The sequence below is a fragment of the Limulus polyphemus genome, unplaced genomic scaffold, assembly GCF_000517525.1.
Source record: "Limulus polyphemus unplaced genomic scaffold, Limulus_polyphemus-2.1.2 Scaffold819, whole genome shotgun sequence".
NCBI lineage: Eukaryota > Metazoa > Arthropoda > Merostomata > Xiphosura > Limulidae > Limulus > Limulus polyphemus.
Genome location: NW_013666429.1, coordinates 52,106 through 69,063, shown reverse-complemented (window position 1 = coordinate 69,063; position 16,958 = coordinate 52,106). Strand labels below are relative to the sequence as shown.

The following is a 16,958-nucleotide window of genomic DNA, read 5'->3' as shown; positions in this document are numbered from 1 at the left end:
GTCTTTAAAATAAGGGTGTGTCTTATATTCCGAAAAATACGGTAATACTTGGTAATGAATTAGGTTCAAAGTGCCCATTGAAAGTGTTTGTTGGGATGATTTTTATGGCTCGTACCTGGTGTTCAAACCGACTGCTTCCTTTTATTTTTGTGTGTTTCTTTACTGAAACATTCACGTTGTAAAATGACATCGATTACAGAATGTTTATGACTATAATATTTCATTTTTTTTTCATTTACATAGATAACGATATTGTGACAGTTTAGACAGATATGAATCAAATATTCACAAAACACAGGTTCTTGAAATGTTATAAAAAGAATAAGTTCGAACACAGACAGAAAAAGTAATAAAACAGTCTTTATTTACAGTAAAGTGTAACCTACAAGTATCCAACTTACTGGTTAACCTCTATTTCATTGTACAGTTCAACTGGCCGCTGAGGTAGAGAAATTCCCTTGGACAAAGACGACAGCAAGAGACAAAAATCATGTAGATACCCCACTTTTGTATTAGATCGAGAACTTAGTGTGGTAAACCACAATCTTTAGGTTGCCTTTATACATGAATATTCCAAATAAACATATTCAAGAGAGATAAGCCTCTAACTCATACTTACCCTTGGAATGAGCATGACCAAGACACCCTCTAGAGGTAGGAAAACTAATGAGGAAAAAGGATCAAGGAATAATCGTTTTAGTGTGTAAGTAATAGAATTAGTGCAGGTTTACAATTTTCTTTCATACCTCTTACAAGGATGTTATTCTCTAACAAGTGTAAAAGATTAGGAAGAAGGAATGGGAGCATCAAAAAGTAAGAAAACAAAATAGAAATGGGCGGGATAACTTCGAAGTGGGTGGGTCAACATTCCGCCTATTCCTACTTCGTATGCTTTTTGTAACTTGGTAATTGTTGAAACTAAAAAAAAGGTGTATATAGCTAAATTTCTCTGTTGTAAACTTTGTTTAACAACCAAGTACATATACATGTAATCAAATTACGTGGCCCTAACAAAATACATGACATCATAAGGGGGTATTTCAAGTCGGATGTGAGACAGGAAGCTCCAATAGTCATACTTTCCTTATGGGAGACATTATAACTATCTGACTGGTAAGGGGGTGGGCAGTGGCGGTGCTACAGGGGTATTTGAATATTCCGCATCCACCGACAAAGTTTACTGTTTTGCCTGTCGTCATTTTACTACACGTGCTAAATATCAAGGTGAACAAACATTTTTGCCTGAAGGGTTCAAAACATGGAAAACGTGCACTGGTGAATCTCCAAAAAAGAATAAACTTCTCAAACACAAGCAGCCTGATGCACTTTTGAACAACGTGTGTTCTGAGCATATCAAAGCCTTCTGAGAAAACAGTAGCGTACTACGTTAGTGAAGCTCGCTAGCCGATTGTGGAAAAAAAGGTAGGGAATACAACAAAATACTTACAGATACGTTGAGAATTACAGCTGTCCCAAACTTAACTCAGAGGGGTCATCGTGAAGAAAACACAGCTGAACATACAGGAAACTTTTTTGGAAATATTAAAACTTTTAAAGATTTATTCCCAGATCCTAAATTAACAACTGTGTGAAGGACCTAAAAATGCCAAATATATGCATCACAGTGTACAAGATGCCATTTTGGATATCCTCAGTGATATAATTTTGGACGAAATAAAAGCAGAAATAACAGAAGCTCAGCACTTTTCAATCTTAGTTGGTGAAACTAAACACTTATCCAAAAAAGAGAAGATGAGTTTCGTACTTTGGTACTTTAATGAAATTGCTGATAAACTTGACACAGAATTGTTGGCCAAATATATTCTGGAGGAGTTAAAGGACAATGGAATTGATGTCACAAACCTGATTGGTCAAGGATATGATGGCACCACCGTCATGAGTGGCAAGTGCTCAGGGGATTAACAAAAAATAAGACAATTCACACCTTCAGCCATCTACATTCACTGTTTTGCTCATCCTCTTAATTTGGTCATCGTAGAAAGTGTGAAATCTGTTACCCCTGTGGCTGACTTTTTCTCAGTGTTTCAGACTTGCTACAATTTTTAAGTGGTTCTAATGTTCACATACAGTGGATTGCTTTCCAAAGAAGAAAAGACATGCACACATATGAAAAGCCTGTAGAATTTTAAACAATGTCGGAAACACGATGAACTTGCCAGGTACATACTGTAAGTGCAATTGTAGCAAGGTTTGACTGTTTTATTAAATTTCTGCGGCATGTTGACATAAGTGACAACAATCGAAACCATGTATTAAATGCCCAATCCATTTTGGCGCAACTTGACCAGATAGTCATATACTGCATGCTGTTTCTGAATGACATTTTACATGAAGCAAAAGGAGTATCAGATATGAAGCCAAGAGAGAACTATACCTTGCCAACAATGTTAATCAATTAGTCGGATAGTTTTTGACAAATTTGTGGTTTTGTGAATTTTTGTTTTTACTCTACCGACTTTCTCAAGTGCTTTGGTAGCATGTTACTCTGAAGTTGGTTTGTTTACTACTCAACAGCTTATGTAAAGTGCTTATCAAGTTTTGTACATGCTGTTTACAGCGTGTTTGAGAATTTAATTTGTATTGCACATATTTCACATCTGGCCCATTCCTACTATACGTACTATCATAATTATGATACTTAGTATCATTACATCCTCTTTCCTTAATTTGGGGTCTTCTCAGAACCGAACTTTAATATTAACCATTAACAGGCCAAATCTGAAACTATCTACAAGGTTGTACTTTATAGTAATGATCTCTCTCTCCCATATGACTCTTATAATGCATAACAATGGTTAAACACAAAAGCTACAACATCCAAACACAATAACATACCACATATCAATATTCCAAGCTGAATTCTTTATTTACTGAAAAATTGTCTCTTGCATATATTACTATCGTGTACATAATGAAATATACATAAATTGTCCACATATGTAATGAAGAACACATACATACTCATACACACGTTTCTAGTTGAACGTTACATATTACGAATATTCACTTATGCTACATTTCAGCAGTAAGCCTGTTATGTATAGCAATTGACGCCACCATCAGTCTTGCTTGCCACGTGCGTTAAAATATGCATAAAACTTTCAATTGTTATCTAAAGAGTTAAACTACTCCTATTTGAATGATATAAGATAAAACTAATAAAAAGGAGAAACAAACAAATCACATTTCATGTCATTATTTACAAAATACACGCATAATACGCATAGTCGAAAACAGTAGGAACACAAATGACGACAGCAGAATTACTTATGTCATTTTCCACAACAATCAGCTCAAATCATTGTATTTTCTATTTGTAATGTCATACTGAAGTCGTGAAAATCTCATTACATCAGGTACACATGAAAATTAACTTAGCGAAAAATTTAGCAAAATGATAAACATTTACACAGTTCATGTAAATTTCTCATGGTGTGTTAGAGCATAACTCCCTTACTAAAATTCGGAAAGACTGGTACAGATTATTATGTTCAATTCTGCGTAGTGACGTAACACAAGGTCGCATTGATTTACATGCAAGGTTGCTAATTCACTAAAACATTTCTAATCAAAACATCCACCAAAAACTGTCATAATACTTAACCCGAGTGCTCAGAAAGCAAATGTTGGTATGTGAGAGTTCCAGTCATCATCAACAGTTGAGACCAACCATAAATTTTCTCGAGGGTAGAACTTGCAACTCTCTGTGAGTTTTACTAGTGTCCAGTATTCTCTCGGGGTTGTGTATGTGGTATAAGGTCTACACTATTGCTCAATATTTTTACTTAAATTTAGCCAGAAAACTGCTTCTATACATTCACAACAGTGCATGATCCCCCCCCCCCAAGTCTGTGTATCATGCAAAGTCTTGGAACTACGAGCTGTATCACGTTTTTTACAACATCTAGATGATTTATAATGATGGTACAATATGCCATTTTGCACTCATATCTGACTATACAAGATATTACTTACATCAGTGTTCCACTTGCTGAGTTTGTGGCAGTTATTCTTTACCTTGCTACGTGGAAAGTAGTTCTCGAGCTATGTCTGAATCCTTCAATTGCTCATCCCAAAAGTTCCAGACTAATCATTTGTGATGTCTATCCAAATTCCGTATTGGTACAACTTGTACAGTTTTTCACCACTACTGTTGCAATGGCTTTGACCACTGCACAGTGTCCAAGATCTGAACATTTAATTAATGGGCATTATCTCACATGTTTAATTACCATCATCAGAACTGTCTGTTCATCCTGAATACAAATTACACTTGTGCTAGTGCAATTGGACTACTTTTATCACAGGAATAGGAGTGTATAGAGCATGAAATACTGTATCTGAGTTTTATATAAACTAATTCTGATTGCTCATACTATAATAAAGCAGTGAAGGAATTCGTTACAGTTGGTGAGATAGTCTGCATTTCTAAGCTGCTGACCTAGGCAGTATTGTACATTTAAGTTGTACTCTTGAAGAATCCTTATCTAATGCATAATCAAATCTTCCAGATTTTTGAAGTTCGTCAGGTAATTCAGTGAGACATACAAGAGATTGTGATAATGCTTGACAAATAATACAACTGTAACGAATTCCTTCACTGCTTTATTATAGTATAAGCAATCAGAATTAGTTAATATACAACTCAGATACAGTATTTCATGCTCCATACACTCATATTCCTGTGATAAAAGTATTCCAATTGCACTAGCACAAGTGTAATTTGTATTCAGGATGAACAGACAGTTCTGATGATGGTAATTAAACAACAATGCTTTGCCCAAAGCATACTTCAAGGATTAAAATGTGTGTTTTCACAATATTGTGTCCACACAATGTGTATATTAGGCTTCGTAAATTCCGAAAATGGTGTGAAAAGTTGGCCACAAATGGTCAATAATATAATGCAAGACTTAGAAAGTTGTGGGCTGTTTACTCTCAGGCTGTAACCATTCTTTTACCATTGCGGTTTTTGCAGATTTATTGGCCATTGTCCATACTCACTATATGACTGAAAAACTTCAATTCCTTGTGCCTGGATACACATTTTCCTTGTTTCAATTTCATGCCTGCAACCTTGATGTGCTGGAACACCATTCGCAGCAGTGGTCTGAAATATGTGAGAAAAGACTAAGAAATTATCCACTTAGAATGAGACATCTCTCTCCTATTGCAGTCTTCTAAGTATACGCTTCATCAGCTCCTTGAGAGTGGTAAACTTAATGGTACTATGCACAAGTCATACAATCCAAAAAGTTGAAAGCAGTCATCATGCAGTTCAACTTGTCAATAACCAGAAGCTAGATCTAGTTCTTGAATCAATAGACACCTTCTAACACATCTAGACATTTGTATGCAGTAGAGGAAAGGTATTTAGCCAGAAAACTGCTTCTGTACATTCACAACAGTGCATGATTCCTCCCCCAAGTCTGTGTATCATGCAAAGTCTTGGAACTACGAGCTGTATTACAAGTTTTTTACAACATCTAGATGATTCATAATGATGGTACAATATACCATTTTGCACTCATAAGCTGTTGCATTTAAAGATCACAAAGAATCTTCATATTCCTTCCTTCTTTCTGAAAATCATCAATCATTCTCTGAATCTTGTATTATCTTTTCATTTCATATTCACTTTGAAAGTAATTGTTTTATCATACACAAGTCACCTGTCTTTGTGATGCTATGTTATTGTGCAACCTAAATGACCATCTGGTTCCACAAACAAATAAGCAAATACCTTGAGTAATTCACTGAGTTCATGTCTCAGTGTTCAGTTCAAACTGTTAGCACTGTCCTTAACTGGAGAGCTCAGACACTGTGAAAATTGCATGGTCATATTCGGTTGTGGTGCAGTGGCTATGACGCAAGTTTCTTAGCTTGTTAGCGTGGCTTCTGCCACTGTAACCATGCTTAGTGACCATTCTATCTAGCAGCTGAATATGTAGCTTGCTTTCCAGACAGTGTGCTCTCACAATCAGTTCTATCACTGTTGCAGATTGTGACAATGTACCAGACTATCTGTAATACACTATGAGATCCATGTTTGATATATAACTGCCTCCTTCTCAACAAGCGATTTTTGGTTTTGGTTTAGTTGCAGAACGGCAGTGCACTTTTACAGAAGTTAAAATGGATGGAAATTTCTATAGTAGATCCATTACACACTCAGTGCACATACGTCTAGCATGTAACCATTCACCAGAATAAAATGTGTGTAAATTGACAAAGTGGTGGCATTCCACAGAGGGCCTATTAAATAGTAGGGTACATTAACGTCCTGACAACTTCAGTATCCACTAAACACTCAACCTTGCATCAGTGTTTTGTTATCAGCATATATTATGTGATTTCAAGTACATGGTTCTCCAAACCAGCTACCATAACATTAAGTGACAGCTGACTTCTGCCTTCACTCAAACTGGCAACCAGATCCAACTCAGGCTTTGTTAGTTTAAGCTAGCTAAAGCAGCTTCAGCCATAGCTACTCACTTGTCTTCCTGCATCTGTTCCAATATTGGTCAGAATGATGCTCACATCTACTGGTCCTGTCTTTAACTAGGATATGTTATTGTGCACCACCATAACTGGCACAGGCAGAATGATACTCACATCTATTGGTCCTGTCTTTAAATAGGATATGGGCGTTGCTATAATCAATGGCAAGGTAAGCCATAGTTAAAGCTGGAACTCCTTGTATATTCTTGGCACCCTTGGAAGTCCAATTTTAGTTGTATTTCTAGTACAACCATGACAACTTGGCCTAATAAGCCACCTTATCTCATGTAGAACTATGATAGTGACTACAGCATGAGGTCTTGTGTCATCAGCAGCAGTGGAGCTGGTGGATGAGCTTATTCTGAACTTTGAAGCCATCATAGGCCATTGAAGCTGTCTCAGAGCTGAGTCCACAGCTGTAATTGCCACTAGTTTCTTCCTCTTCTCCAGCTCATGGTTTTTCAAACAACTTCATAGAGATTAAAAGTTCCTTAGGCCCATGTGCTGTTAAATGATTTCGTTCAGCAGCTCCAACTGAAACTTGTTGATGAGCACTTCATCATGATTATCATGGGATATGCTTGGGAATCCATTCTATGTAATCTTCATAAACTGCATAAGTGGGCAACTTTTTATGGGGCCTTAGCCTTTCAGCTTTGAATATAGTCTTTCCACACAATAACTTGCGTGAGTAAATGATTCAAGTTTTTTTACTATGCTCTTATATACTGGCAGGTTCATTTGTTTCTTGTCGCAACCATAACTGGTACAGGCAGGGCCCTGTTACCCAAGCTTCTCTAATGTATTGTAGATGAGATAATGTTAGTATTCTGGGGGGTCTTATTGTCCTCCAAAAGTAAAAAAGAAACATGTATCCTGAAAAAGCAGCATTACCCGACAAAGTCTTGTCTTCTACAGAATGTTATGATGTGTAAAGATATGCATCCTCACTATAGTCCACAACAACCTCAGCCACCAGACGTGGTCTTGGGGCATCATCATTATGATTTACTAGCTAGGAAGGCTCTATAATAATTCTGTTAGGTCACTGCAAGATGCTGGCTGCTATGTCTGATGGCATCAGAGCATTTTGCTGTGAGCTACATCCACTACATGCATCTCACCACTTTCTTTAGCCATAGGTAAATATAACCAGACCTGGCAATACCTGAACTAGTTAGCAAACATTTTGGAATCTCATAAAGACCATTCTATTACATCTCAGTATATTAAGACTTCACAACAACACCATGGCTCATATTTCCAACTCTATGGCCCTGCATGTAGGAATCAACTAGCAGAGGTCATTTAACAGCAGTCTGGATTTCTCCTAGTCGTTACTGCATCCTAACCTCAACTGCTGGTTTCTCCTCTCGACTGTAAGTTCTACAAAGTTTTTGAAAGTCTCTTCCATATTGATCATATTTGGCAAACTTTACATCATCAAAGAATGAAACATAAAACAGAAACATTTAATAGAAAGTATAAACAGTTTATATATATATATTTCGTTAGAAGTTATCAGATTTTAAAACTGTATTCTTATTATTCCTATTTTGACAATGTATTAACAGAAATTGATAAATAAAACCATGTATATATTTAATAGAAGCAATGTCGTCCTAATGAATTTATGAAACACGCTGAAAACGTTTGGGATTCAAGTATACTGATGTCCGACAAACAAGAATCAAGTATTCAGAAAATGTAGATTCCAAAAACGTCATGGGCAGTAAATATAATAAAACAAAATCTTTATTCACAATATAATGTTAAAAGTAGTCTCAAACTTATCGTTCAGTCGTTATTGCTTTGTATGACTGCAAGAAGCTGCTGGGATAGAGAGATTTCCAAGACAAGGACAACATCAAAAGAAATATTGCAGGAATAAGAGACAGAATCATATACATACTTCACGTTTATGTCAGATGTAGGTCCTATTGTGGTAGCTCACAATCTTGAGGTTATCTACATCCACGGTCGTTCTGAAAATAGTCAAGGGAGATAAATCCCAACTGGTGCTAACCCTTGGAATAAGTATGAACCCACTCTAAGGAGTAAAAGAAAAAGGCTCAAGCAAGTAAAAGTCTATGGAAAAAATATTTTAATATGTAACCCTTAGCTAAGTATGAGGATTAGTTTACAAATGTGTCATTCACTATTTGATGAGAATTTCCATGAAAATTTAAAAAAATAGTTAAATATATCTGATTAAAGACAAATTTTGTACTAGTTATAAAATGATAAAATATGATAACAGTTATTATCATTATACACGTTTTTCCAATCAAAATTTTAACCATTCATTGGCAATTAATACAATAATGTAATAAAATACAACGAATTTATTGATTGTTCACTAGTGTGACATTACATCGCAGCATGACTAATAATCTTAATAAGGTCTTTCTTTACTGGTCTTGTAATTCATATCACATAAATGACTACTGTAAATACATAAATGATGTTTCAGCTGATGCAAATTTGTGTGTTATAAATCCAGCTAACCTAATGAGCACTGATACTCTGTAAAAGGCTTCGTCAGCAGCGTCAAGTAACATCCAAACGTACGAAAATTAAGTGTTATTTTATACAAGTGCTTTACCAGAAACCCATAAATAACTATTAAAGAAAGTTACGATTAACTAAGCACGGAGCTACTTGATAAATTATAAACAGACTCAAGCTGTTTAGTGTTCTCCACTTTTTAGTAAGCTCGAAGCTACTTTGCTGTAAGTAGCCTCGAACTGTTCAGTGATGTTTAATTTTACACTCCAATACTCAGTAAACACGACTCTATTTAAATAAGTGTTAAGGTCATTAGAAGTCTTACTATGATGCCATATCACACCCACTTCTGATAAATACATCATCCTTCGTTAGCTTAAGCATTATAAACAATAAAAAACATTATATTTATTTCATTCCTTAAATATTCTAAAATGCCAAAAATCATGGTTTACAAACGTTATTTATATGTATTTGCGTAAATTATGTATAGTTGGCGAGGCTAACCACATGATTGAAAGAATGATGGGTATTTTTTCTAGTGTGGTACCCTTCCTTTAAGCACACAAAATTAACAGTTTATGTAAATAGTCTCAAAATGTTGCTTCCAGTGGCTCAGCGGCACGTCTGCAGCTTATAACGCTAAAAATCGGGTTTCGATACTTCTGCCCACTGTGTAGCTTTGTGTTTAACAACAAACCGAATCAAATCAAAAATATGATATTCTTAGGGTATCATATTTAAAAATAAATTTATCAAACTACCATAATCGATGGAGAGAGATGATAAAACAGGTAAAAGTTAACTGAAAAACATCATCTGACCTGAAATGTAAAATTGGCCTTTTTTAACATGAAAGTACACATGCATATAGTCCATTAATTTCTGACTAAGGTGTTTACATTGTCAATCTTAGTGATTAGTTAGCTAAGTGACTCCAGTATATTTGAACGTATTTACTGAATTCCACTTGTGTAAATGCCATATATATAATATATTCAAATATTTACCTCCACCACCGAAAGTGGACGGAGTTTGTGTGTGTGTGTGATTGTCAGCAAGATTCCTCGAAAATGGCTGAATGGATTTGGACAAAAGCTGGTATACATTTTGACTATGACTCAACTTGTGACTATGTCACAAAAATCCAAAAAATCTCTATCTGTTAACACGGGGGCTGATTTTTCACATCATTTTTGTTCTATAACGCAATCACCAATGATCGGATTTTGATGAAACTTGGTGGACATATGTAGAATATTATTCCTCATTTTCCTGCCAAAAATGGACACATTTTCGTATTTTTTGAGAGCCGAATATGATTAACGCTGCGTGGTGGGGGTATGCGCTCTACTGAGTGCCCCTCTAGTTTTAAATATAATTATAATAAAATACTTAAATAGTACTGACAACAGAATTCTAGAAACTTACATGAATTAAACCATTAGACAGCTTCCAGATAGGAAGTGACTGCATTGTAGTTGAAGTTTCAATAAACCGAAAACGATAAAAATAGAATTATGATGACTTCCTTGACTAGAAAAAAAAACAAAATCAAAGACTGATCCACTTATCACTTGTTTTTCCGTAAAATATTAATATCGAAATTTCTCATTTATAGGTTATGGGAACTTTGAATTGATTTCTTAATTTTGTAAGTGTTGTGGTATGCAGACATACACTGCATTTTCTACCTTCTTATTTTAGTATAAACATATTTTAAATTGTTTAGCTTATTCTGTGTAGTTTTTCTATAACACGGAGTTCAGAAAATTATTGAATTGATTTTGTTCTTCTCTAGAGATAATACTTTTTCCGCCCGTGGAAAATATACTGCTGTACTTTGTGCAAAAAAGTCAATGACAGCAGTGTTCTTCACTGGTAGCACAAATGATACTTAGAGGCTAAGACCTCTCTTATGTTGAATGAGAATGTCATATGGGTAATACTAGTCACTATGAGAAAATCTGACGTTTCCAGTTAAATAAGAAATGTTAAATTTAAACTACTAAACAAATTATGTGAGTTGGTTGACAGGAGTCCTTTTAGAAGGTGACCATCCAGTGCCCTAAACGCAAGTATGCACAGTGTTTTTATCTATTGAGTGAATAAATATTTTCCTTTTGTATCACACCGTTCTTCAAGCCTGTTTTTCTTAACTTAGCTCAGTTAGCAATTAAATTTAGATTTAAATTTTGGTTATAGCGTATACACCTTTTACAAGCTGGCGAAGAATGATTACAATCATACTTGTTGTAAGACATTAGTATTAGGCCTATTACTTGTATAAACACTACATTCTTAAGGCAGTCCCTTAGGAATTTACAAGAGTTAGAAGAGTGTATAATAATAGTGTTCCAGCAACACTATATCTGTCATATTTATTGCCGACGACACTTTTGGCTCAATCCAGAGCTCTTCAGGCCAACTGGGATACAACAAAGACAGCAGTGGTCGGAACAAAATTACAACAGTTGTTATAGTGTGGACACCTCTTACAAGCTGAAAGTGATTACAATTATACTTGTCGTAAGACATTAAAATTAGGCCCATTATATATTTAAACACTATATTTTTTATCTAGTCCTTTAAGGATTTTGACCCTTTTAATTCTTGAAAATCCCTAGAAGAATAGATAAAGAATGTAGTGTTTTAACATGTAAAAAGGCTAATACTAATGTATTATGTCAAGTATAATTGAAATGTTTTGGTGCTGATTTGAATACTGTATCATGTACGCTGCCCAAAGAAAGAACTGGCCAAGACAGTGTAAACTCCGATAAAAAAAAAATGGTTGGGTCTTCTCTTCAGAGGATAGCCCTGGATGTCACAAGTCCACTCCCAGAGTCTGAGAGAGAGATAATCGGTACATGCTTGTTGCCACCAATTACTTCACAAAGAGGGCTGAGGCTTAGCCGCTGGTTTGTACATCAGCACAGTCCATAGCTGATGTGTTTGATAGCATCGTTTGGAGCATCAAAAGAGAATCATACGGATCAGGTAACTATTTTAAACATCTGCTTGTTCTCTGAATTGTGTAAAGTATTGGGTGTGGTTAAGATGCACACTTTGCCTTACCACCCCAATCAAACGGTTTAGCAAGATGAGGAATACAAACTACAAAGCATGTGTTTGCCAAATTTGTTAATGAATGGGATTAACATTTGTCATACTTTACGATGACATAAAGTTGTTGTTCACCAAACATGCTCGTGTTCAGGTGGGAAATACTAACTCTCTGTTGACATAATTTATGGTCCTACCCAATGAACAGATGTCCCACAATATCTACAGGACCATGTGGAATGTCCATTTCAATTCATATTGACTCACCTGACAATGGAGAAAGAGCTGAAAGTACTTATCTGGCTGTCAGCGATAAGCCAAATGAAGAAACAATGGAGTTAGAGACAAAAAGGCAGCTACAACAGTTGAATGAGCTGCCAATATTTATATGGGACTAAACAATCATCACAAGCTACAAGGATTTGATCTCGATATTAAGCATATGTAGTTTACATTAACTGTGATAAATAACCTGGAAGGTACTATTTGAAAACACAGTGCGTCTTTTATTTTTATTAATGCTAGTAAGTATATTTCAATTTTGACATTGAAATATTCGGCAGGTAGTAGATTTACACAGAAAAGAAGAATAACAAACAGATTTATACTATATCTGAAAAAAAAACACATTGTTTCTCATAAAGAATAGTACAAAATATTTCAGTTAGATAGAACTGAAAAGTTCATGAGAGAGAGAGAGAGAGAAATTATCAGTAATGTACGAATTTTATAGACAGTGGCTTAGATATCATAAGATATATAAACTTCATGCACCAAGTTTTTTTATTTGGTTATGATACAACATTTTCAATATTGTTTGTTTGTTATGACTTCGCGCAAAGCTACACGAAGGCTATCTGCACTAGTCATCACCACCCACCGCCAACTCTTGGGCTACTCTTTTACCAACGAATAGTGGGATTCACCGTCACATTATAACGCCCCCACGGATGAAAGGGCGAGCATGTTTGGTGTGACGGAGATTCGAACCCGCGACCCACAGATTGCGAGTCGAGCACCCTAACTACCTGGCCACATTTTCAGTAATTCAGATTGAAATATTTTTAATAGGAACAAAGTTTTACTGAATATTTTCTTCACAAAAATATTTCAGTATAAGGTGCAGTAATAAATCGTGAAATTGCAGGCTGTACGTGTACTAAGGGAAGATGGAAAGTAATACCCACATGGTGAAAGGCTTATAAATTGCACCAACAACTAGTACTAAACTTGTAACTGAAGGAAAGATCCCTAAGGATAGACAATGTAAAATTAGTACATTGTAACAGTCAAAAGTAATGTTTGACATCATCTAACCCAAATCAGTTCATCTGTGTAGGAACCAACTGCAGTTTCGACCCCCTTTCCTTCCTTCTGGAATCAAGTTCTACCCATGCAATAACCAGATGGTAGAGATAGAAATGAAGCCAAGTTAAAAATAAGCCATTTGTCTGTTGTCCAACTAGGATGGCAAAAGGCAGAATGGCTAAGGATACTGGTCAATCGGAGACCTCATGAAGCCTGGGAATTAGGAAGTTCTAAGAAGTCAGTGATACATGTGATTACTCAAGATCATGGAAATACCGTTTGACCAATGTATAGAACTATGACCCCCATCTCTAAAGGTATTAGAGAAGACCATGGTTGTAGCCTAGAAGTTATGACCATTTTCAAGCTACTCTCCTACCTAAACTACTGACCAAGTATAATTCACCTAAAATTGCATGTTCAGTCCAGACTTTTGCTTTTTTAGATTGAGTTTTTGACCACCTTCTCTCTATCTCATTGTTTTCATCTAGACAGCAGGTAACCTGTCTTTTGCCAATTCCCAGATTGTTGCATTATGGGTCACTAGTATGATGAAGGCTAGTACAGGTCTTCTTCTGCACTGAAGGAGAGGAATAGGCTTTTGAACCTCACACCCGAGGTGTCCGCCCGACTTTTACTGTGGCTGAGCCTATGGATGAAGGTATGTTGCTGACTTATGTATTGGACATGACAGAACTCGCACCATATGTTGCCAGGTTGGCTCTTAAGTCTCCAGAGGTTAAGCAACCCCCCATTAGCAGTGGTAACTCTGGCAAAAATTAAGCTTCCGCTGGATGTACCAGTCATGACGACTACTATTTTATCAACTCCAGAGGATACAAGCTTCTAATGGCCAAGCAGTTATCCATGGTGCCTCTGCTGATACCATTAAATGAGAAGCCTGTACCACCAAGGAAGAAGCAGAACCCGTTGGTTAAGGTGTCTTATTGGAGAATGTGAAGTGTTAACTCATCGTCACCAGACATGTTCACACTTTTGGCAGGTGCACTACATCTCACAACCTATGAAAACATTTCCAGAGCTTAGATCCTCTCAAGGTTCAAACAGGCTCTGGGGATGTTGAGAAAAATCCCTGGATAATACTAGTAGTAGCTGCAGTCCTGATCAGCCTGGCTGATGTCAACACCATGATGGCATTGTTTCAAGCCATCTTCTCCCCCACCACCACGATGGCAGTACAAGCCAGCCACCTGGCTCGTGAATCATCTCCTCTGCCACCACTATGCTGGGAGTATGCAGTCAACAAGGGGTCACCAAAGTTAATGACAGGTCAAATCACCTTCCAAGTGAAGCAGATAAGAGTGTATTTTATGTCATATTTTAATTTGGTGTATGAGAGTTTACTTAAGATAAATTTACAATTTTGATAGACCTGTGTTAATATGTATGTAATATTTTTCTTTGTTTCATGAGAGTTCATCTCGTTTTCCATTTCATTGTTCTGTTAAGAATTTCATTCTGCCTGGTTGAATGTTTCATTTTTATTAAACTATTTGTTTTTAAGTGCAAACGCTTTTTCTCCTTTTCATTTTATTTGGCATGTCGTCATTAAATGGCTTGGTTTTATGTCAATGCAATGCAAAACAATTCAGTGTTTTTTGTACTGCATAATCTATCATATTCTTTTATTTCTGCATAGTATGTTAACTACCTTTTTCTAAAGGAAATAGACAAGTTTTTTTTTTAATTTCTTGTGACCTTTGTTAAAAGTTCTATTTTTGCAAAATATATTTTTATGTTAAACGGTTTTTCTGAATATACATGTATATATTATTTCATTGTATTCTTTCATCATTTAAATCAAGGGTGAACTTTTACCAGTGCTCAGAACCTGGACTTATTTGATCTGCTTTTCATTCAATCTGCACTGCACGCCTGCCATCACACTGTCAGAAAGCAGACAGTCAGGACTCAGAGAATCTAAATAATCCTTAAATACACTTCAAATGAACCAATAAATTAACTAATGGAATTAGTTCTTGTTCGCAACATGATCATGAGAAGTTATTTACCAGCTACGATGCCAATCATTATTAAACCAGTTGGGGAGTCTCACCTGGTTGTGTGATGTGTATGAATGGTCAATAAATACAAGCATTTACAAACTAAGCGTTTTATTAGCCGTTTTGCTGCGATCGGTAACCACCCTTGATATATTGCATAATGTCTTTTTGCTTGAGTGTGATTCAACGGAATAGGAAGCAAACAAAAACAAGGGGGGGGGGGGCATTTGAGGTAAGTTTACAATTATGAAATTTTCAATTATTATTATGTTTCGTTAAAACCATCAAAAGAAGGGTAGACTATACTATATATATTACACTTATGAGCAAAATTCTTTGTTGAAATTGCATACGAGTACTTGCAAGTTTTGTTGAGAATTTCTTCCGATTCAAGAGCATTGTAATATAACTGTGTATTTTGAATTTCTGAGATTTATTTTTATTATAATTTTATTAAGTGGTGTATCACGTTTTTCTTAATTAAAGTATATTATTTTACGATATACCTGTACAATTAGTTAGTAGATGAGGGGAAAATAACTATTAGCGAAACACACTAGAAGCTGGACAGCTCAATTTTATTAGTTGTTCTGAGGTATCGCTTTTCCCGATAATTTATCAAATATTTCGCTTTGAATGTAATAATATAAGCACGTATTTTACTAATAGATACACTTCGTTCAAATTTAAAAGCGTTAAAATACTTACAGAACTCACACAAAAACAGAAGCTACAAAATGAAGAATACCGAGAGATGGTTGTTGTTTTTTTAAGATAGATATTGATATGCGTGTATCTATATACACACATCTTAGGAATGGAAAGTTCTACAAGTTGTTGACTGAGTTACTCTTCAAGTTATCAAGTGAGAACAGTTTAATATACTTATTTGATTAAATTTAGATATGTACTAAACTCTTTTAGAAGATTTTGGACAATTTTCAAGTGCTTACGTTATAAAGTCACACTTTTCTTACTGGAAACCTATATTGGTCCAATTAAATATGACTTCCTGGTATTGCAATAAGTTTTAATGTATCGTCCCACATATTATCTTTAAAAAAAATACGCTGCTCCATTAGGTTAGCTTCGCTGTTATTGACTGTACCACTGAATGTCTCATATGATATCTGGTTAAAGTATAGTTTACACTAAAATTTCCACTACCATAAACTACGAGCAGTGAGATTTGACAACCTCTAGAACTACTAAAGCAGAGATCTTACTATCTCAGTTTTATCTTATGTCATGATACTAAGCCTTTAGGTTTATTCGAAAAGTCCCAATGATAATTTCCTCCATAATGAAAAAAAAAATCACAAATTTTATCAATACCATATCGTAAACACAGGAGTGAATCAAACTGTTTATGAGCTACAAATCCTCCACTCACATACAATATTCTAAACTTTAAAAAGTAACACTCATCATTTTAAATTAGCCGAAGTGATAGGCCTAGCAAGTAGCTAATGATACAATAAACAATAATTTTAACATTAAGTTTACAAGTTTAAAAAATGTAACAAAACT

The 16,958-nt window shown here is 35.4% G+C and overlaps 1 protein-coding gene across 4 annotated transcripts in view; it reads right to left on the bottom strand.

The window, feature by feature from the left end:
* Positions 1-8,261: 8,261 nt before the first annotated feature.
* LOC106460710 (polycomb protein SCMH1-like) overlaps positions 8,262-16,958 on the bottom strand; it is a 58,111-nt gene continuing 49,414 nt past the window's right edge. For 2 of the 4 annotated variants that reach the window (XM_022387483.1, XM_022387484.1), the window contains one exon: positions 8,516-8,572. In XM_022387483.1, coding sequence (XP_022243191.1) covers positions 8,544-8,572 — 29 coding nt within the window. In that variant the 3' untranslated portion in view covers positions 8,516-8,543. The other 2 variants (XM_022387485.1, XM_013920445.2) reach the window with 2 other exon arrangements.